Here is a 24,329-nt window from a genome sequence, read left to right on the forward strand (position 1 = left end):
AGATTATTCATAAAGTAAATGGTCTTGGATTGTTATACACAATACATTATGATATAATCCTTCATGATATAAAAAACTAATGAAATACATAAAATTAAATAAATGTATTTAATTGTTAAGGCTAGTTACCCATAATTGCATAAAAATAAATCAGCTGCAAAAAAAAAAAAAAAATCCTAATATAGCCCAAATGTGGCCCATATGGGACCCACAAATAAACAATAATGGGCAACCTAACTGGGGCCCACAACTTTATCCAAGCTGGGGCCCACATTCAGCCCATCAATGTGTTCATTTTGAGCCCATGCCCAGTTGATGCCTTTATAGCCCAGATAAATCCCATGCAGGGCCCACATGGACATGTTGGCTGGGTAATAGCGTGCTAAACAATAATAATTAGTTTCTCAGATATAAAATATCCTTTTTTATAATACAAAGTACATCCTTTTATTATACAAAGCATGCTCGAGTCTGTGGCTACAGAATCATATCATAGGCTACTATAAAATCATACATACTAGACTATATGACTACAAAATCATAGTTGGGTTTTTCCCAAACTATAATTCCTGACTGCAATGTTTGAAATCGTGTAAAACATTTTGAATATGATAGGCAATTCATTGTATTTAAATTTCTTATGGCGTGATGATGTTCTCATGCTCTATATAAAACAATAAAAGTAATATGAGTGTACACTGTAACATGATGAATGCTATGAGTCTAAGTATGTTTAGTACATGTTTATTATTAATAGCTTACTCTTTTCAGAAATAGATTTTAATAACGTGCTAAACAATAATAATTCGTTTCTCAGATATAATTTTTTTTTTTTTTTTTAGTATTATAGTACAAAGCATGTGTGTGCTTATTATATACACAGATGTTCCTGATAATAACATGCTCACAAATGTTTTTTTTTTTTGTTTTTTTTGGTTGTTTGGTATTTTATTGAGTCAGATTTGGTGCACCACAGATGAATCCTGATGTCTCTTCAAACTGTTTTCCTCTGAGAGCGCTGTACCAACATCAGATGTTCAGCTACACTGATATTCTATGTTAACCCTCTGGGGTCTGAGGTCATTTTGGGGCCCTTGAGATGTTTTGACATGCCCTGATATTTGTGCTTATTTCAGCTACTTAAAACATACTATTGACCAACATGTAATTTTTTTTTGTATTCAGCACAAACTGTGCTACAATAATATGTGACCAAGATGGATGTACATGTTTGCATTTTTTAGAAAAAAAATATTATGCATGGTTAGTAAGTTTTGGGGGAAAAAATGTAGCTGAAGTAAGGCCTTAAAACCCACACTAAATAGTCCTGAACAAGACTTTTGAGTAATCAGTCTTGTAGGCTAGAATATTTACTTCAAAATTATGTGAAAATCATTCTGCTTACTCATTCACAGAAAACAATTTATTAAAATTTTTCAAGACATGTTTTGTGATCGAAAGACTATATGCAAGGGAGTGGCAATGGCCTTGAATATTAAGTGAGTCTCACCAAAGTGACAAAGGGCCCTCCCCTAATGGCCCATCAGTGTGACTGTGACTTTGAGGCAGGTAAGAGAGAATGTGAGGAGATTGAAAAAAAAGGGTTTTTTTAAATTATTTGTATTTTATTTACAACACAGTATAATCAAAACATACACAATGAAGGTCAAAGACACATTATTGTGCACACTGATCTAACCACAGAGATGTGAACAGACTTTGAGTCATTCCTGCAACAGATTCTGTTCAACAAGTGAAACAAGGAAATCATACCTGATATTTACGTGTGTTGTTTAAGTGTTTCTACTTCTTTCCATGGATTCAAGAAGAAAAAAACATAATCAGTAGAAAAGGAGCTTGTTTTAAAGCTTTGACATTGAATTAAGTGCACTATTTAAGAACTTCTATTGGACAGAGTTTGTCTTTTTGGTGAAAAAAAAAAAAAAAGTATATATACAAAAGTAAAATTGTTACTTTTTTATATAAATTTGTGATTTCAGAGAATTAGAAAATAGCAACAAGCAAATCACACCAAAATAGCTCTGCAGCAATCACCCACTCTCCGTCAGTCTCCCTATGCTCTCAAACATCTTTCTAAATGTGCATATAAATGCATATTTTGCTATATAAATCTGTAGTTCACCTTGTAGCTGTTGGTTTGGTTCTTGGTTTATAATGCTTTTGTATTTTGTGCTTTTTCACATATATAACCAAAGCTTCCTAAGCACAGACAGAAACACAGTAATGGTGAATATGTAAAGAACCAAGAAGGTCACATTTATGATTCTTGCAACTCTGGTCCAGCACAGAGATATATTCTCTCGCTGGTATTGTTGAATTGTAGCACAACACCCAGTAAGTATCTGTTTCAGAAGGTCAAGGGTACAAGACTGTTCTTCATTCTGATCTCTATCTGAGTCTGGAGGGCTCTGCAGGTCTCTGACACTGTCTATGAGAAGAAAAAAACAAAGCATGGCTCTGGATAATTGCTGCATTTTGTGGTCTGCATAGTCTCATATATGTACTATTTGCTTGTTGTTGTTGTTGGGGAATCTTTGCTGAAACTCCATAATAGAAAAACAAATGAAAACAAATGTTTGTTTCATATGTGATTATGTGGTTTTACATGTGTTAATTTCTGAATTTAAATGCTATTTCCATCCATTCATCTATCCATTATCCAAACTGTTTGGCTGCGTTTACGCTTAGCATTAACATGCGACCTGTATCCAGATATTGTCCACATATAAATTTGAAAAGACAAGTTTAAACGTTTCTAATTGATGTTATCTGATCAGTGCATCCTGGTCGAGAGGTAGTAAATGAAATCTAGCCATCGTATCTGCATTCACAGGATGACTTGACTAAATATTGTTGTTTAAAATCTTTTATTTTAAACTCAGGAGGTGAACTTATCATTTCTGTTTCCGATACAGACTGTATAGCTTCAACCGGATGTGACGTGACAAAAGAATGAATGACTCGGGAGATGAGGTGAACTAACAGACTGCAAAGCCTGAAGACCTAGCTAAGCAATTAAGATTAATCATTTCTACTTCTTAAAATTTGGCCTTGGCTGCATTATAGAGTTGACTTATATTCACAATGTGATCAGTGTTTGCACAATTAGATATGTTGGGGAATGAACCTCATAAACCTTAATTTATAAAGTGAAAGTATAAAATACTGGAAAATGTTGCTCATAATCAGATGCTGTGTAGTCTCCTACCATCTTGGCCAGTAACAATAGCTGCTGTTTCCACTGATATCTTCTCAGCTCCTTTAGCCTTCAGAAAATTCACAAGAATGGTCTCAAGAATGCTGATGCCGATAAGAATGAAAATCCCACTGCAGTAAATCCCTGTGAAAACAGCAAACTATGACTGCAACAGCTTTCCTGTGCTGTTATGCACTTTCAAAAAAAAAAGGGCACAAAAGTTGTCACCAATGTTCCCTCTAAGCTGCGTGCGCAAGCGGCCGTGCACTTCTTCCACCATGGCCGCGCAGAAGAAATAATGTGTTGTGCACACGCAAAAATGAGCTAGGAAAGCCATTAGATTAAATTCTAATAAAGGCGAAAGAATCGCAATGCTCGGGCAAACTGCTATAGAGTTGATGCCGCTATTATAGAGTTAGAACTGGTGAATCCGGTTTACATATTTCATAGAAAGAGAATGATGTGTTGCTGTAGAAACCGAATTCTTCAATGGTTGTGGTGCGCTCAACACCAGCGCAAATGCAATGACGTGTGTCATCATGTATTAAAGAAGAGTGGCTTGAATAAATGCTGGAAATAGCGGAGGATGGGCACAGAACAGTAACAAAAGTCCGAGACAGCTACAGTCACACACAGGTGTATTGTGCAAACTGTAGGGCAGACTGAGTACATTTGAGACATGTGTACAGTTGAAACACCTTTAATACCTTACGTACAACCCTGAGCCGTGATTTTTGCTCCACACATGTGTATTAGTGTTCTCTTTGATTGTGGGAAATTTGAAATGTGTGCGTCTTTCCACTCCAAAGATATCGGCAAAAATTTATTTTCTAAGGTGAGATTTTCATTTCACCATGTCCCTTCCACAATGAATAACTTATTATTCTTTTATGATTGTTAAACTTAACATATATCATTGCAAACGTTACTCTGTGCTCTAAAAGGCAAGGCAAGTTTATTTATATAGCACATTTCATACACAGTGGTAATTCAAAGTGCTTTACATAAAAGGAAGTGAAATAGTCATTAAAAATAATAATAAGGAAAAATAATAATTTAAATAATAATTTAAACATTGATTTAAAAAGAAATTAAAACATTTAAGAACAGAAAATGATTATACACAGTGCAATCAGTTCGGACGTAGCACAGTGCTCATTCAAATGCACAGCTAAACAGATGAGTTTTGAGTCTGGATTTAAAAGTGGCTAATGTTTTAGCACATCTGATATCTTCTGGAAGCTGGTTCCAACTGCGGGCGGTATAATAGCTAAAAGCAGACTCCCCTTGTTTTGTGTGAACCCTTGGTATTTCTAACTGACTCGATCCTAATGATCTGAGTGGTCTGTTAGGTTTATATTCAGTGAGCATATCTCCAATGTATTTAGGTCCTAGGCCATTGAGAGATTTATAAACGAGTAAAAGTACTTTAAAATCAAGCCCAGTGAGGAGACCATTACAATAATCCACCCTGCTGGTGATAAAGGCATGAACAAGTTTCTCCAAGTCTTAACTGGAAACAAAACATTTAATTCTTGCAATGTTTTTGAGATGATAGTATGCTGATTTAGTTACTGCTTTGAAAATAGACCTATTTTATGACATTGTGCTATGCAAGGTCTTTTCATAATCTAGAGAAACGTGCGAACAGTGTGTCAACTGTACCCGGATTGGTCTCCTATTGCTTCACATGCTGTTTAGTTGTACAGTGTTATGATAATAGGATAAAAGTCACATGTACACATATGCTACGCAAATTCTGTTAAAAAATTATATTTGTGATATTCCAACTGTCTATTATTAATGGATATATTTTCTAACATTAATGTTAAAAGGATTACATAGCATTTTAAGAAATATACAAGGTGGTAAAGTGGGTACAGTTGAGACACCCTTTATAGGTTGCTATGTACTGTATACAGTAACAGTCCAATCATAGAAAATAAAATGCATACAGAGGCGGTGTTTGTTTGTGTACTGGTATTACCTACATCATGTAAATTAACAAGTATAGTAATACCAGTAAATTCACCTTATGGGAATATTTTTTAGGTCTCCATGATGAAACAAGCTTATAAATCATACAGAATGATTGAAAATGTAAAAATGCAGAACAATTCGAGGGATGCGTAGGCTTAGGGGTAGCGTTAAATAATAAATGGGTATGTATATTGTTATTTTTACTGTTATGTTTACATTTGTACTGTTTGCCATATATTTTTGTAGTGTTAAATATTTGTTCCTGTTTTGTTTAACTGAATCTGAATTAAATAAAGCAAATAAATAAATGTATTTTTAAACTGTAATTATTTAAAAATGTAATTTTGTCATTTATTACATTTGCAATAAACGGTTAGCCAGCTTTAGAGTGTTAAGAATGGGTGTCTCAACTGTACCATGCTACTGTTTCAACTGTACACCATATGGGTACAGTTGAGACGAAAATGCACCTCATGTTTATGGGCTAATTGTGGAAAATATGAACTACTTATGGCTATTATCAATTTATGATATTTTAGTACACAAGCAAAAGAAATATCATGTGAAAATCACTTCATTTCAGCATCTAGTTTTTGTGTAGTGATGAAAAAAGCAGAAAGTGTCTCTACTGTACTCAGTCTACCGTACTTCATAGGGAAGTTTAGACAGCTATAGAAGAATTCACGTTCACGTTTTTTTTTTTTTTTTTTTTACATTATTTAACTTAGAGATCTCAGCTTAAGTTTTGCTGCAGTTTGGTTTCTATTCTATTCTATCAGTTTAAATAGTTTATTTTGATATTATGTTATATTATGTTAGGCCTATATTATAAACCTAATAAATAACTGATCTTGTTTTTAATGGAGTCTCTTGGTCATCAAGTCTGTATTTATTAAAAAAAATACAGAAAAAACAGTGACACTGTGAAATATTATTGCAATTCATAATATTGGTTTCCTATTTTAATACCTATACTTTAAAATATAATATATTCCTGTGAAGCAAAGCTGAATTTTCAGCATCATTACTCCAGTCTTCAGTGTCACATGATCCTTCAGAAATCATTCTAATATGCTGATTTATTATCAGTGTTGAAACTGTTGTGCTGCTTATATTTTTTTGGAACCTGTGTTACTTTTTTCTTTGATTCTTCGATTAATAAAAAGTTCAAAAGAACAGCATTTATTCAAAATAGAAATCTTTTCTAATATACAGTAAGTCTTTACTATCAGTTTTATCCATTTAACACATCCTTGCTGAATAAAGTTTATTTTAGTTTCTTTATTCAAAAGTCTGGGGTCAAAAAAATGTTTCTTTCTTTTTTTAGTGTATATTGTAACACAAAATCTCTATTTTGAATAAACACTGTTCTTTTTAACTTTTTATTTATCAAAAATCCACAGGTCCCAAAAAATATTAAGCAGTACAACGGTTTCCAACATTGAAAATTCAGCTTTGCTTCACAGGAATTAATTATATTTTAAAGTGACATATTGCATATGAAATGGTAAAAGGCAAACTTGACAAAACAATGTCCAAATAAATAAGTAAAAATGTTAACTGTTCTTTCTTAAATCCCTAAATTATAAACTATAATTTCATTTTAAGAGAATACTCTAGTTTTAATGCATATTGTTTGATGACTGTGACTTCATCTGAGCTTCAGTTATAGGATTGCATTCCTAACAAATTAAGGTTCATGTGAGACTCACCAATCAGTGGGAGTTTTTCAGCTGTAGAGGGCAGATTGTCATTAAGAATCAGCAGAAACACAGAAATAGACAGCAGTAAAGTCACTTTAAAACTCAGCTTGTCTGTTCCACTTCCATCTATGAAGAAGGACATCACATCCAGCACAAGGAAGAAAAATATTGGTATTATGATGTTTATGACATACAGTAGAGGTCTCCTCTTGATGGTGATCTGCCATGTAGACAGAGAGAGTAACATTAGCATCATAATGAACTTGATGACATCTGTGTAAATAAGATTAAGTCAATAAATCGATTAAATATGGTTGGGCAGTATACCAGTTAAAATGGAAAACCATTAAGGTCTCTTATTACCAGTAGTAATAATTTAATTACACAGCTCTCTAATTATAATTGTTACTATTATGAATTGAATTAGAGAGCTACATATGTTGTTAACTTATATATCATGAAATAAAATTAATATCGTGATATATGAATTTGGTCATATCGTCCATCCCTAAACATAAATATTGTTTTAATTTTAATGATAATAAAGTGTTTGTAATGTTCTCAATTAAAATTATTACTTCAAAGTTAGAATTTAATCTTTCATTTTGTCTTTTATTTCACATTTTCAAACTAGACATGTAAATTCCTTGGTTATCTGCTAACTCTGTGCTCACAGATCAGAGTAAAAATCATAGTGGCATAGTGACATTATGAAGTGAAGTTATGTGTAAACAGTTAAGGTCATTGCACAATTTTCGCACGCTGAAAAATAAATACAACCTCATGTTGTGTCTATCATGTTTACACACTGCCTCTGAAACTTTCGTCCATCATAAAAACATTTGGATCAGGTTAAATTTTCTGCGTTTTCGCATCCATAACAAGCATTTTGATAGGAAAGGATGACGAATACGAAAAAAACTGAAAAATGCATATGAAAAATTTGGACTCAGTGTGCAATGGCCTTTAGAATTAGAATTATTGTACACAGTGAAAATTGTAAACATAAATGCAGGATATGTTTTGCCATTTTGTATTTATATTTAAGCATATGCCATTGAGTTAATTAAGCATTGACTAACAAAAGCAACATTCTTTTTCTAATGATTCACAAATGCAAAATGTGCAGTAAATAGAGTAGCCTGCTGTCAGTGGAATCAACACATTTTCACTCCCAACTCATCACATGTTGACGCTTGGTCAGGACCCTTTGGTGTCACTTTTTGCTCTTAGTGTCGTTTTTCGACATGCAGGGTCCTCGCTTTAAATAAGAAACCCTTGGCATCAATATTCTGATGTGAAAGACACTGGTCATTTTATTGTAATGATTAAATTATATGGTAACACTTTAGAATACTGTTCCATCATTAATGAATAACTACACAAGAACACATGAGTAATGCAATAGTAGCACTCTAGTAACTACTAGTAACTAACAAGAAACTCTGATTAATGAATTAGTAAGTGATAGTGCTTAGTCGAATGTGGTAGTTCACTATTAGCTAATCAATAACTAATCAATACCTCCCTAAGAACTACTGTATACAGGTTCATTATTAATATGAATAATACATAATGAATAGTTAATTATAAAGTAAAGGTCATGGTAAGCCACTAGTAATGACTCAAGTATTACCAACTTCTTCAGAAGGAATTATTAATTATTTGGATCAGTATTCTAAAGTGAATAACATGATAATTATCTAATAATTACTGAAGTCATTGTAAGCTTTTGAGAGTTTTGTAAAGTATTGAATAGTAATTATTCAGGTGGTACTACATCCTTCTTATGGAATTACTAATTTTTTGGATCAGTATTCTAAAGTGAAGATTGTGATAACTCCCTAGTAATTACTGAAGTCATTGTAAACTTTTGAGGGTTTTGTAAGGTTGTGGTTAGTAATTCATTTTGCTAGATTTGGTAACACTTAAATCATTACTAGTGGGTTACTGTGATCTTCACTTTAGAATACTGATCCAAATAATTAGTAGTTTCTTCAGAAGGATGTAGTAACACATGAGTCATTAATATCCAAAACCTTACATATATTCAAAAGCTCACAATGACGTCAGTCAATATTAGGGAGTTATGATGCTTTTCACTTTAGAATACTGATCTAAGTAATTAGTAGTTCATTTAGAAGGATTTGATCATTCTTGAGTCATTACTAGTGGGTTACCATTATCTTCATTTTAGAATTAATTATACATTATGCATAATTCACATTAATTATGAACCTGTATACAGTAGTTCTTAGCAGTTCTCCAGGATATATATAAAAAAAAATAGTAGTTATTGATTAGCTAATAGTGAACTACCAGTTTCAACTGAGAGCTATAACTTACTAAATAAATAATCAGAGTTTCTTGTTAGGTAATAGTAGTTACTACAGTGTTAATAGTGCATTAGTCTCTTGTTTCTGTATAGTTATTCATTAACAAAGGATCAGTATTCTAAAGTGTTACCAATTATAACTTGAATGGGTAATAATCCTGCCATTATTGCGTATATTTTGGGGTGTGATTTTTCACTGTAAACAGTCACAACATTTTTATTTACATTACACTATTTACACATTTATGAGCACGTAACCCAACCACTGCCCCTAAACCTACCATTTGTCAATAAAACACAAGATGTAACAGGCAGATACAACTACAATAATAATTTATTCAAAAAATATTAATATTCCAAGTCTTCAGAGACAAAATTATTGATCTGTGAGAGGAATAGTCTCCGTCTGCCGTAAGGCTCAGATCCTGTGTGCAGTCTTTGCTGTGCGCAAATTCCAAAAATGCTGCCAGAAGAAGCCTTACGTCAGCCTTGATTGTGAAATGCTATTGGCTCTTGTGTGTCTCGTGACCTATTGCATCATGCTACGGGAGTATCTTCTTTTTGAATGAGATGTGAGCGCGTTAACGAAGCAGGATCATTTATTTTCAGCGATTAAAACCTCATGTTTTACTCTCTTCTTTACATAAAGATATCATATGGCTTCAGAGGACTTGGAATGCAACACGACTTGTTTGTAATGCTTTTACACTGCTTTTTATGGTCAGTTTTTGCAATAAATGCCTGTGACTGTACTTTTATTTGCCTGTTACGTGTTTTATATTGTTCAGAAGTGGGTAGGTTTAGGGTAGGGGTGGGGTCAAATGCTCCAATGAAATTATAAATTTATATAAAATTATTTATATTTAATACAAATGCATGCAAACCATTAAATTAAGACAAACAATGGAAAACGATAGAGGACCCTGCACATCGAAAAGTGACGCTAAAAAGATACCCCTGTGCGTCGAAAAATTATGCTAAAGGGGTAGCTTGAGCATCAAAAAGTGACACCAAGGGGTCCTGACCAAGCGTCAATATGTGACGAGTTGGGAGTGAGAACATGTTGGTGGTATGGGATTGAAAAGCCTGCTGAAATAAGTGGCAAGAAACTAAAGTTCTATCACAACAACTCTCTAAAGGTTTAAGCATGGTAATGGATATGACAATGATAATGTATTTGGTCTTGGTGGAATAGATCTGCTACGCCGCTGCTGCTGAATTGCTGCTGCTGCTGGTTATTGCTGTAGTTGTAGATTATTGCTGCTGCTGTTGCAAGCAAGTACAGGAACTTGATACTACCAATGCATACAGCGATATGGTGCTGCGAGTATTTAAGACATACTGCTGCTGCACAAATAGCATATAAAATAACCCGTAACAGATCTATACAGGTGGAGCTGGGGAAGGTGGAGGGTTTCAGAGGAACTCTGAAAGCACGCTGCAAAATGCAAAAGTGGATGCTATACAGTCATTTAAATGTAAAGCAGTAAGCTCATTGGCTGCATATGCAACATGAACCAATCAGATTGTGCCAAGTCGTTTAATGCTGTGAAATCATCGGTTACATTAAGAACCCATCAGCCTGCACCATCTAGAGTTTCATGAAAGAACTTGGCCTATGTTACAGGAAAAGTTATAGTGGCCAAGAAATGCAAAACAAATCTTAATTCTGTAAGCAAAATAACAAATCCAAAAATAAAACAACAAATTATAAACACAATGGCAAGTCTAAAAACTAAAAAAGTCAGAAAACATAACAAAAACATCTGTCATTCCAGACCAGCAGAAAGTACAGCATGTTGCAGCAGTAGAACATTCTCTCAGTAGAAAATTTTCTGACTTGTCATTTTGTTTTTAGACCATTGTGTTTTTAATTTGTTGTTTTGTTTTTGCCTGTATTTAGATAAACAAATATCTCCCTTTACATTTACAGCTTCCTTGCAAAATCTGTGCGCCTTCTGATGTGAAAACCATATTATTAAAGTTTACTCTCTTGAGCACCACCCACGTACAAATTACAAGTTGACTTTGAAAATGAAATAACAGATAAAATATTGCATGCTACTGTATACTTTACATTTTAATTAAAAAATAATAATAATTGTATTATTTAAGTCCTAATGTATTGGAAAATGACCATATATTAATTCATAAAATATTTAATGCCCCTGCCTTTTCAAGTGTAACAATGGAAATGTAACGTTTGTGAAAAATAGATGTTCATTTGATTTTTGTTTTTATCATTTTATCTATGTATTTAATATTGGCTTACATCCCATACCCTGAGCACTTTACCTGATATATTAGTTGATCCATTTCTATCAGCCCAATAATCTTGGCAGTAGAGTTAGTCACGTTTATGCTGATGAGCTCCCACTCTCCCTGGGTGTGAAAGGTCTTCTTTGACTCAATGGTCACCCATGCTGCACCACTAAATTTAATAACTGTAATCTCCTGACCTGTGTGAACAGACATTAAAATTGTATTTTATATTGAAGTCAAATAGTTTAGAAGAATAAACCATGTTATCATTTGTTTGTTTGTAAAAACTGATTCATAGTTTTCAGATGTACTTGAATATGCTGTAGATTGCAGTGTTATATTGCAAGTGTGACTGTCGAACGGAAACCTGTAGAGATCCATCCTACAAGCCGTGGTCAGAGCTAAAATGTCAGATGAGGCTATATAGCCTAAATGGATCAACCTCACATATGGAGACTCCTTTGTTCCAAAATCTGTCTTGATGCTAAATGGATAAAATATAATTTAACACTGATAAATAAAGACATAATGATTGAAGACAGCATGTATTTAAATCAAATCAAAAGTAAGTTGCAAGACCATGTAATATCAGGGCGTCCAATCCTGTTCCTGGAAGGTCACCAACCTGCAGAGTTTAGCTGCAGTTGTACAACCCGAATTCCGGAAATGTTGGGACATTTTTTAAATTGGAATAAAATGAAAACTAAAACACTTTTAAATCACATGAGCCCGTATTGTATTCACAATAGAACATAGAGAAAATAAAAGATGTTTAAACTGAGAAATGTTACACTTATCCACTAAATGAGCTTATTTCAAATTTGATGCTTGCTACAGATCTCAAAAAAGTTGGAAAGGGGGCAACAAAGGGCTGAAAACTTTGAAAAGATTCAGGTGGGAGAACATCTAGCAACTAATTAAGTTAATTGACATCAGATCTGTAACATGATTAGCTATAAAAGGGATGTCTTAGAGAGGCAGAGTCTCTCAGAGGGAAAGATGGGCAGAGGCTCTCAATCTGTGAAAGAGTACGTAGAAAGATTGTGGAATACTTTAAAAAACAAAGTTCCTCAACGTCAAATTGCAAAGGCTTTACGAATCTCATCATCTACAGTGCATAACATTATCAAAAGAGTCCGAGAAACTGGAGAAATCTCTGTGTGTAAGGGACAAGGCCGAAGACCTTTGTTGGATGCCTGGGGTCTTTGGGCCCTCAGACAACACTGCATCACTCATCGGCATGATTCTATTATTGACATTACTAAATGGGCCCAGGAATACTTTCAGAAACCACTGTCAGTAAACACAATCTACCGTGCCATCTGCAGATGCCAACTAAAGCTCTATCACGCAAAATGGAAACCATATGTGAACATGGTCCAGACGCGCTGTTGTGTCCTCTGGGCCAAGTCTCATTTAAAATGGACTGTTTCAAAGTGGAAAAGTGTTCTAAGGTGAGGCGAGTCCAAATTTAACATTCTTGTGGGAAATCACGGACGCCGTGTCCTCCGGGCTAAAGAGGAGTTAGACCTTCCAGCATGTTATCAGCGTTCAGTTCAAAAGCCAGCATGTCTGATGGTATGGGGGTGCATAAGTGCATACAGTATGGGCAGCTTGCCTGTTTTGGAAGGCACTATGAATGCTGAAGGGTATATAAAGGTTTTAGAGTAACATATGCTCCCCTCCAGACGACGTCAATTTCAGGGAAGGCCTTGTGTATTTCAGCAGGACAATGCAAAACCACATACTGCAGCTATTACAACAGTAGGGGTGTCCTCAATTAAATACATTACCAAGAGTCAAGTCAGACATTCAACAGTCATAATTACTGACATTAACACACAGGGAAAATGTGTAACGGACGCCTCGCAGATAAAAACGGAGTGAATAATGTTTTATGTTTTGATTAAAAGATAATTAACATTAAAGGTCAGTGAAACCCTAAGAATTCACAACATTTTTTACAATAGTGCTCTCATTATAACATTATGTATATGACAGTTATTAATGTTCTGCATTTCTGTTTTGAGCTGCGCGCGCTGAATGACCAGTAGAATGAAGCGTTTGATAGTAGGTTTTTAACTCATTTATCTCATATAGAATACGCTTCATTATTTATACAACATAACGTTAATATAACAAATTATAGGCTATCTGCACAAAAGTCCCGATGCATGAAAGTGTCTGCGTGGCTCTGAATGAACTCCTTTTGTGGACACATTCTTCACGCAACAACGTGCAGAAACATGGTAAATAAACTCTAAAAATTCACAATGTTTTATTATAATAGTGTTCTCATAATGTTATGTGTATATGACAGTCCCAGTCATAGTCATTAATATTCTGCATAGTTGTTTGTCCTGCGCGCTGAAGAGATAATCACCGTGCAATGAAGCACTTTACTGCAGCGACTCAACCAAATGCATCTTATATGAAATAAATAATATATACACAATATATAAACCGGCTGAAATGTTTTGAAATCGAAAAAAAATCCAGTCTTTCACTCTGCCTGTGTCAGTTTGAGTCTTGTTAAAGTTTTAAATCCTTGCCGGCAAGATGCTCCTCTCTCGGTTACGGATTATGGAAAGTGAAACTTAAATCTATAATAGGGGTGGTTGGATTTATTCACACATGTTAAAATATTTATGTAAAGCTTTTTTCTTTTCAGATTCTTATTTACAGCATTATCATAATAGGCTGTATATTAACTTTTTGGGAGAAAACCGGTAGTTCTATGTGAAATCAGACATTGAGCACCGCCAATTAGCCAAAATGGCATGATCATAACACCTCTGCGAATATTCGACTGTGAGATTGGGAGTCGAATCAGGCTCCTCGAATCAAAGCATCAAATCGTCGACTAATCAGGGTCACCCCTATACAACAGCATGGCTTCATAGCAGAAGAGTCCGGGTGCTGAATTGGCCTGCCTGCAGTCCAGATCGTTCACCTATAGAGAACATTTGGCACATCATTAAATGAAAAATACATCAAAGACGACCACGAACTCTTCAGCAGCTGGAAACCTATATCAGGCAAGAATGGGACCAAATTCCAACACCAAAACTCCAGAAACTCATAACCTCGATGCCCAGATGTCTTCAAATTGTTTTGAAAAGAAGAGGAGATGCTACACCATGGTAAACATGCCCCCGTCCCAACTATTTTGAGACCTTTAGCAGGCGTCAAATTTGAAATGAGCTTATTTTGTGCATAAAATTGTAAAATTTCTCAGTTTAAATATTTCTTATGTTATCTATGTTCTATTGTGAATAAAATATCACAGTTATATCACAGTGTAGCATGGCTACAACTCTCCACTATAACTCTTCCTCTTCGACAAAGCCGCAGAACATGGCCTTGCCCCCTCTTTGGCATGTTCCGGAGGGAGGGGTTGATGCAAATGTATGGGTTTTTTACGTATGCAAGCCGGGAAGTACCTCGTTGTAGTCCCGTATGAGTCGTTTTTGTAGGCATTAAACTTCCTGATTTTTTAAAGACGATATCTCCGCTTACATTGAACATTCAGCGCAGCAACTTTGCAGATACTGTTCATGCACCAACAGCAACATTACACACTATTTAAAATGAAAAAAGTGAAATCGCAGTAAACCACCCCTTTAATTAATTAATTAACCTTTATGATCAGTGCGTCAAACCACTTCATCATGACATTAACTAACAGTCAACATCACCTGATGTTATTCTGTCTTGAACACATTAACACAGCACTCAGAAAATAGAAATAACAAAGCAATAAAGGGTCTAGTGCCCAAATACAGAAACCAACAGTAGCGGTTCCTGGCTGTAAATATAGGTGGGACAGATTCTAGGTTGTAGCGCTAGTTAATAATAAACTCAAGAAAGCTTACAGTCTTTATGGTGTAATCGCTGAACACCTGCACACACACTTTTGGAAGAGATCTAATGTCCTTGTGTTATTCAATGTTATTCACAGACAAATGTGTTTCATCCATTCTTTAATCCAATCCAAATTTCATTTTCGAAGGAAATATCCCGGAAAAAATCGGTAACGTCCCCTAAATGTTTAGCAATCAATACCAACGCTTCCTGCGCGACTGTTCAAGTGCTACCAGAATGATCTTAAGTAGGAATGTGGTAGTTAAAAGTTGCATATGAAAGCAATGTGAGTCGATCACTTGAAGTTGTCGAGCTAATAATCAGAAGTGGGTCTTATAAAGTTTGTGATAGCATGAGACCAGTTATGTTGTTATTTTTATCCCGCCGTGCTCCCCGTCTGTGTAATTCATAAACACGAATTTATTATGCACAGTATAATCAGATGACTAACTTTGAAACATATAATGTTTTCTGTATAGATAACAGGCTTGTACTAATAGTGGAATGTTTATTTGCAAAAGCTAGCTCTGCTAATGCTGAAGCTTGAGCTCTTGAAGCTCCGCCCTCTTCTCCAGGAGCAACAGCTCATTTGCATTTAAAGCAACATACTCAAAATCAGCGCATTTTGGCTCATACCCTAAAAGTGGCAATTTTAACAAGCTATAAAAAAAATTATGTGGGGTATTTTGAGCTAAAACTTCACATATACGCTCTGGGGACATCGGAGACTTATTTTACGTCTTGTAACAAGGGGCATAAGACTGATTGGTGATGAGACTCTGATTGGTTTATTGCACGTTATGCCCAAAAACACACCCATTACTCATTGATAGGGACAACAATTTTAGACCACGCGCTGGGAGCGCCTACCGTTTTTCCCATCATTATACTAGCAAAAATGGATTAGGAAACGCCCTAAGTGCAGCTGCGCCGTGCGCTTTAGACCATGCACTTAGATCATTAAAATAGGGCCCTCTGTAGTGTGGAAACAAACACTGAGCAGTTTTCATTAAACACAGGGGATTCTACTGTGCAACATTCAACCTTAAGCCCTTTTTAAGCCAGAAACTTACTGATCTTTAATATTTAAAAGACATTCAAAGAATGTTTTCTGTCACATTATGAGAAAATTCATCAAATAGGCTACTAATGTCAATATGTGGTAATTTCATGAACATTGTTTTGAAAGTGTTTTATTCTAACACTTGCATAAGCTTTACATAAATTTAAAGGAAAACTCCACCGTTTTTCCATATTCTAATATGTTCTTCCCTCAACTTAGACGAGTTGATACGTACCTCTCCTAAATGCGTACCTAAAAATGTTTAAAGGATGTTCCAGAAATGTTCTAAGAACATTTTCTCCCAAAATGATAAGGACATTTTAAAAACCTTCTACAAACAATGTATAAATAACTTTTTTTGTGCTAACTAAAGACCAAATAATATTGAACAAACATTCTATTAATGTTACTGGATGAACATTTGTTCATAACTTTGAGAGAACCTTAAACGTTAGCTAAGAATGTTCCCTGATAGCTGGGCAGTGGGCACTGCTACTTTTGATATTGTCAGCTGTTAGGTTAAGTGTGAAAATATTATTTGGATAGTCTATGAAGGTGCCTCATTTCATTTTCTATGTATAAAGTATATCTTCAGATTTTATATTTTGTATTTTGATATAAAAGAGAGTTGATGGTCTATGTCTGAACAAACAGATTAAATTATAATGTAAACAATCAGTCTTAAGGATTGTAGTTGAAGAAAAAAAAGCATTTTTTTTGTGCAGTGGACAACCGTTACCTTTATTCTATCCATCATTTTGCAACCTTTCTGAACTATCAGGACAAACAGCCAAAATAAAAGGTTCTGACAGAAGTAATTTTTTATACCTTTCTATTATACCAATGTCTGGAGTCCAAAACATATCTTTAGGGGCTACAAATGTCTCCATTCCACAAAATGATGTTTTATCCCACTGCATATTTGAATTTGGCCAGGCCTAAAAAGTTGCATGACATTTAGAACGATTATAAGACAGAAACTCTGCTTGAAAATGATGTAAATTGAGTACAATTTTGCAAAATAAGAATACATTTAAAACACTCACAGTTATAATTTTGACTTGTGTCGTGAGGCTCTGGTCTTTTTCATTCTGCAGATAAAAAGAAGCATTGAATGATAATACTACAACTGCTTGACATCCCATAATGACCCAATGAGATGATAAATCATGCTGTACTCATACCACATCTATGATGGAGGTCACATACAGGTCAACATAAATTATGGCAAGCTTTTGCTCGTATATCAAGGGCCACATTCTGGTAATCTGAAAGTCATTATTGTCCAAGCCGAGATGTCTGAAAAGTTTATTTCTAGCTGCAGCATACTCTGTGTTGTTGCAGTGTCCAGCATCAGACACCCACCCTGTGCAAATGAGACATTCGGTAGCACAGTAGAATATATTCTTCAAGCACACCATGAGTTAAGAGGAATTCATTTAAATATTTATCCCTCTACATTTCATACTCTTGTCACATTTACACAAACACAAATAAAAACGTAGACTATTTCCTTATAAGAGGTTAATCTAAATAAAAAAATTTTTAAAAACAGATCTAACTCCCCAGTCTATCTTTGATCTCGTGTTGAGCTGAAATATTTATGTTTGTGTGTGTGGAATGCTACCATTTAAAGTATTACTTTATTTGGTATTTCTTTTTTATCTGACTGCACAAGATGATAAAAAATTGTAATAGTAAAAACCTCATTTATAATGGTAAAAACATGCAGTAAGTTTCTAAAGTTTCAATATGTGTTCACATTAGTTAAAGCAAAAGCTAACATGGAATAACAATGAACTACAGTTAATTTCTACATTTACTAATACATTTTTAGTATTTAAAAATAAAGCATTGGCTATTATTCATAGGCATGTATATCTATAAATTAACTATCTATATTAACAAATGCTGTAAAAATGTTGTTCATTGTTGTCATTTGTGATGCCCAATGCATTACCTGTTGTTAACAAATTGAATATTATTGTAAAGTATTATCAAAAAATAAAAAAAATCACTTACCCATTGAGGCAAGAAAAAACATTAGCCAGTGCAGATACATGACCAACAGTGAAACACTTCTGCTGTAGGATTATGATTCTCTCTTGAACAGATGCAAGTCATTTGGTCATATTTATACACTGTGAGTGATCAACACACCCCAAAAAAAAAATATATATATATATATGACCCAGTCCCAAGCAACACCAATACTTCACCGTAAAATTGGCTGACAGATTATTTTTCAAGTACTGCATGCAATGAAGTTTTGTTGATTGCATTACAGTTCTACATTAATGTTTATTTTTATGCTAATAATGGGCAGGAAAAGTAACAAAGTAAATATTTCCATATAATAGTTTATTAAATTTGCTTTGGTTTTAGAACAATGGCAATGTAAAATTTAATTATTTATGTTAAAAAAACAACAACAATGAAAGTAGTTCTACACAGAAGAGTGTTTAGCATTGTAGTCACACTACCACCTTGGGTGTGCTTTTCAGTTATTCCTCTTCTCTTTATTTATTTATTTTAATTTTTTTATTTTTACATGTCGATGCATCAGTGTTAGAGTGTCTCTGTCTCCACTCACTAGCATATATCCTGATGGCGCAAAGTTGTAGCCCTCAGCTTACAAGTATAGTTTAAAACAATAACTTTAAAAAAAAACAGTGAAATGCATAGCAGCATTTGGCAGCACAGGGTGCCAAACATTTACCATTAATGGAAATAATGGTTAAAGATTTTTTTTCTAAAAAGGTCAATGATTGGCAAAAGTAGCTGCCAAACAAAAACTGCAAAGCTAAGGTAAAATATTGCAATTTATATCTGAACACTTCTACTTTACACTGCTACTTTTTATGGATTATTATTGGGAAACATTCTCTGTAAAACATAAATATCTGAAAATTAACCATTAGCTAGAAACAGCACACATGCATGAGCTAATGTACAGAGGGGGGAAAATTATTTGATCCCCTGCTGATTTTGTACGTTTGCCCACTGACAAAGAAATTATCAGTCTATAATTTTAATGGTAGGTTTATTTGAACAGTGAGAGACAGAATAACAACAAAGAAATCCAGAAAAACACATTTCAAAAAAGTTGTAAATTGATTTGCATTATAATGAGTGAAATAAGTATTTGATCCCCTATCAATCAGCAAGATTTCTGGCTCCCAGGTGTCTTTTATACAGGTAAGGAGCTGAGATTAGGAGCACTGTCTTAAAGGGAGAGTATAAACCTGTATAAAAGACACCTCTCCACAGAAGCAATCAATCAATCAGATTCCAAACTCTCCACCATGGCCAAGACCAAAGAGTTGTCCAAGGATGTCAGGGACAAGATTGTAGACCTACACAAGGCTGGAATGGGCTACAAGACCATCGCCAAGCAGCTTGGTGAGAAGGTGACAACAGTTGGTGCGATTATTCGCAAATGGAAGAAACACAAAATAACTGTCAATCTCCCTCGGTCTGGGGCTCCATGCAAGATCTCACCTCATGGAGTTTCAATTGTAAGGGAAATAGGTCAATTTAGCTCATAGGGAATCATTTAGGATTTTATAGCAAATTTGGACAGAATCACTGTTTTACGGCTGATCACTGAGTCGGCCAGCGATTCATTGAACAAGCCGTACAACATCAACTCTGCACTGGATATTAAAATCCAAAATATAGTGAAAACACTATTAATTAGCACAGTAACAAGATCGTCAGTTTAAGACATTAACTTGTAAGCACAAAACACAAGATACTTCTCATTTCAATATAAATAAGACTTTATTGGATAAATCTAAGACAATATAAACTAATCTAACACATAAACACACACACTCACACATTCATACAAGAGGAATGCAGGAAGAGAGAAAGTGAGGAAAGAATGAGTTTAAGAGATTGAAAATGTGAAGTCCCAAGTTTATAGCAATATGTGTAATTGCATAGACCTGAACAACCATCAATCACTTCATTAACCCTCGCATTTTCTCAATGAGGTTAAAATTTATATCAAATTCATCAGTTCAGCTAGAATCTGGGGTTGTACTTGCGTTGTCTTTGTGTTAAGGGATTCCCTTTTGTCATAGTTGTTGCAGAAAAGGGGGTTCCCCAAGTTTGTTGATTGGCTGAAGTTCAGTAGTCGTTGAAATGACGTCTTGGGAGTTGGTTACTGGTTGAAGTTTTGAAGCGTGTGCAGTCGGAATTGGACTTGGCGGCAAAACTTAACTCAGAACACAAAACTCTCAACGGAAAGAAAATAAATTAAAATAAAAGAATAAAAGGATGTAACGAGTTTAGATGGGTTTTCTTCTCATCGTGGTTAGGTAGCAGCTGGCATGCAAGCCGAAGCACGCTGAAACGGCGCTCAAAGAACGCACAAGTGATGGCAAAAAGCACGAAGCAAAAAGCGATGACAAAAAGCATGACTAACAGCAAAACCTAAAAGCATAATTTGATGGTGTCCTGAGTATTTAAACTGGGCTTTTGGACACATCCCAAATGGTGTGTTGACCAATTAGATATTGTCTTAGCTCAGGGTGTTGCTCTGTTTCTCCTCCCAATACATGAATCAACATGTTATCTTATCAGTCACGTGGTCCGAATTTTCCCGCTCTTGCAGAGTATAATTTTGGACATGATTTCTATAACAAGAATATGATACATTTGACAAAGAATTGATTGGAAGAACGTTTCAAGCAAGAATTTTCAAACTCATACATACCCAACATGAATATAAACCCTTAAGCTATTCAATAGTTATTCAAAATACATACATAATGAGTGATTAGGACATGAAAGTCAAATGTGTGGGTTATATAATATGGAGTTATACATAGAAATGATTAGTTGCTCATAAGTCCTTTTAAGATGATTTTAGGTGCATATGGAAAAGGTTCTGTGCCATTCTGCGGACGTGAGAATTTGTTCTGTGAAGACCAAAGAGGTTAAAAGGTCTCATAAGGAATTTAAATCCAGTCCTTGTCTGCTTGCTGGGGGAAGTCAATCTGAGGAAGCTCATTATTCCTATCATGGATTTACATATGATGGTCATGCTGTGTTTCTCTTTGACCATTACTCTTGGTTACTTGCCCCAAATTTGACAACCTCCTTCCTGAGTTGTGATTATCAATAAGTGTTCTTTTGTGTTAATGTTGCAAGTTGTTTTGTGAAAGAGTTGGTTGGTTAGGCTTGCTTCAGACTGGCTGGCGCTAGGGATCTGATTTACAGACATCCTGTTGTTTTGGGCCTCTGTGGAATTTTGGCTCCTCATGTTTCAATGTTCTGATCGAATCTTAAATTGTCTGATTCACTTTGATACCCTACATCCTATCAGCCCAGAACTACATGGGAGGATCTTGTCAATGATCTCTAGGCAGCTGGAACCAGAGTCACCAAGAAAACAACTGGTAACACACTACGCTGTGAAGGACTGAAATCCTGCAGCACTAGTTATTATTTAGTAACTAGTTCCACAGAAATTTTCTGACTTCAAAGTGTTATCTGAATTGTTATTTTTTAGTTGGCTCAACCTTTAGTGAACTAGTTTTATAGTCCATTCAACTAAACTGTTGGTTCAACTAAATTGGTCAAACATTTAGAAGACTACAGCAAGTTATGTCAATAAAAATTTAACCGTTTACTGTGTTTTATATGTTACCTCAACTAAGATTTATTATTTGGGTATCATAAAAAATTGCTGGGGAACTACGTAAACATATATTTTTATAGTTTAACAAAATTATTAAAAATGATTAACTGGTGTTTATAAATCACTAAAAACACACACATTACAACACATAATAGCCTTTATTTAATAACAATCTCCATTTATAACATTTTTCATACAAACTAAACATACAGGAATGAAGAAAAAAAGTCACCTACATCGTGGATGACCTGACGGTCAGTAAATTAACAGCAAATTTTCATTTTTGGGTGCACTATCCCTTTAAAGCTCCAGTTGACAAACATTACATCTGTAATACAACTGCAAAAGTTCAGTTTGAACTTTGTTTAATGAACTAAGAAAAAACTAAACAAGCTAAAAAATGTTAGCAAACAAACATTTACAAATATTATTACTGTTCACAATTACATCTTTAAAATGAGGCAGAATTAAACAAAAAATAAATAAAAGAAATGTACCAGGTGTTACAGTATATAAAATTGAGTCTAGTCACCTTTATTTATATTGCGCTTTATACAATACTGATTGTGTCAAAGCAGCTTTACAGAGTCAAACAGGAAAATAGTTCATCAATAATGCAAGAGGACAATAACATGTCATTTTTCCAGTTAATGTCAGTTCATTGGTGATTCAGTGATGACATCATCCAGTTCAGCTCTCTTCCAATAATGTCTGTGCAATCAGCCAAGCGTCCCCAAACAAGCCAGGCAAAGGTGACAGCGGCAAGGACCCAAAACTCCATCGGTGACAGAAATTGAGTAGAAAACCTTGGGAGCAACCAGGCACAGTCAGGGGGGGCAGTTCTCCTCTGGCCAGACGAAACCAGCATTGCGTGGTTTAATTCTAGGCTGCAACACAGGTCAGATTGAGCAGAGGACTTGTCTGGTTCTCGTGGTCTTGTCCCGATGGCCAATGAGGTCTTCAGAGGGGATCTGTCTCTGGAGCTCATCTAGCTGACATGGTCTCCACTGACATTCAGGGATGTAGAGGTCGTCTGTAGGTGCTGATCCATCATCTGATCTGCACACAGACTGGATTTGGTGGCTATGCTGACCTCGGAAAAGAATGAAACTTAAAATATATTTGTGCAGACTTAATATAATATCTTCTCAACTAAGCCCAAGCAATAAAATTAATTCAACTTAAATATTTTTGCCCTTCCAACATTTTGTTAATTGGATTTTTTACAGTGTGGGTGAAAGTTTTGAGGGTCAGATGAGACCAAAATCGATCTCTTTGGCATCAACTCAACTCGCCATGTTTGGAGGAGGAAGAATGCTGCCTATGACCCCAAGAACACCATCCCTGCAGTCAAACATGGAGGTGGAAACATTATGCTTTGGGGGTGTTTTTCTGCTAAAGAGACAGGACAACTGCACCGCATCAAAGGGACGATGGACGTTGAAGCCAGCCAGGGCATTGAAAATGGGTTGTGGATGGGTATTCCAGCATGACAATGACCCAAAACACACAGCCAAGGCAACAAAGGAGTGGCTCAAGAAGAAGTACAGTAAGGTCTTGGAGTGGCCTAGTCAGTCTCCAGACCTTAATCCCATAGAAAATCTGTGGAGGGAGCTGAAGGTTCGAGTTGCCATACATCAGCCTCAAAACCTTAATGACTTGGAGAGGATCTGCAAAGAGGAGTGGGACAAAATCCCTCCTGAGATGTGTGCAAACCTGGTGGCCAACTACAAGAAACGTCTGACCTCTGTGATTGCCAACAAGGGTTTTGCCACCAAGTACTAAGTCATGTTTTGCGAAGGGGTCAAATAATTATTTCATTCATTAAAATGCAAATCAATTTATACGTTTTTTGAAATGCGTTTTTCTGGATTTTTTTTTTTTTTATTCTGTCTCTCTCTCTGTTCAAATAAACCTACTGTTAAAATTATAGACTGATCATTTCTTTGTCAGTGGGCAAACATACAAAATTAGCAGTGGATCAAAACAGAAAAAAACTTATGTCAAGAACCCAACTAAAGCAAATGCTTATCTTCATAATGGTGAATTCAAACTTTGACGACTTTTTGTTGCATGTCTCCGAACAACACTGAATGAATCCGAATAGTTTCTGAATGAATCCGCGTTGTGAACGAATTGAGTGAATAAATGATTCAAAGGCCCATTCTGATTCATAAAGAGAGCCATTTACTTAATTCCTGAATGAATCAGCTGTTTGAATCAAATGAATGACTCAAAGACATTTACCTCCACCT

General features: G+C 35.1%; 1 protein-coding gene across 1 annotated transcript; it reads right to left on the reverse strand.

Annotated features, from left to right (window-relative positions):
- Positions 1-1,923: 1,923 nt before the first annotated feature.
- Positions 1,924-18,516, reverse strand: LOC131537791 (5-hydroxytryptamine receptor 3A-like). The gene is made up of 9 exons (XM_058771439.1): positions 18,447-18,516; positions 17,609-17,790; positions 17,471-17,515; positions 17,253-17,362; positions 11,809-11,981; positions 11,531-11,694; positions 6,910-7,120; positions 3,230-3,361; positions 1,924-2,449 (listed from the first exon to the last, which is right to left on the reverse strand). Exons 1-9 carry the CDS (start codon positions 18,484-18,486, stop codon positions 2,199-2,201), a joined length of 1,308 nt encoding a protein of 435 aa, XP_058627422.1. The 5' UTR covers positions 18,487-18,516; the 3' UTR covers positions 1,924-2,198.
- Positions 18,517-24,329: the final 5,813 nt, after the last annotated feature.

The sequence above is a fragment of the Onychostoma macrolepis genome, chromosome 03 (genome assembly GCF_012432095.1).
Source record: "Onychostoma macrolepis isolate SWU-2019 chromosome 03, ASM1243209v1, whole genome shotgun sequence".
NCBI classification, from domain to species: domain Eukaryota; kingdom Metazoa; phylum Chordata; class Actinopteri; order Cypriniformes; family Cyprinidae; genus Onychostoma; species Onychostoma macrolepis.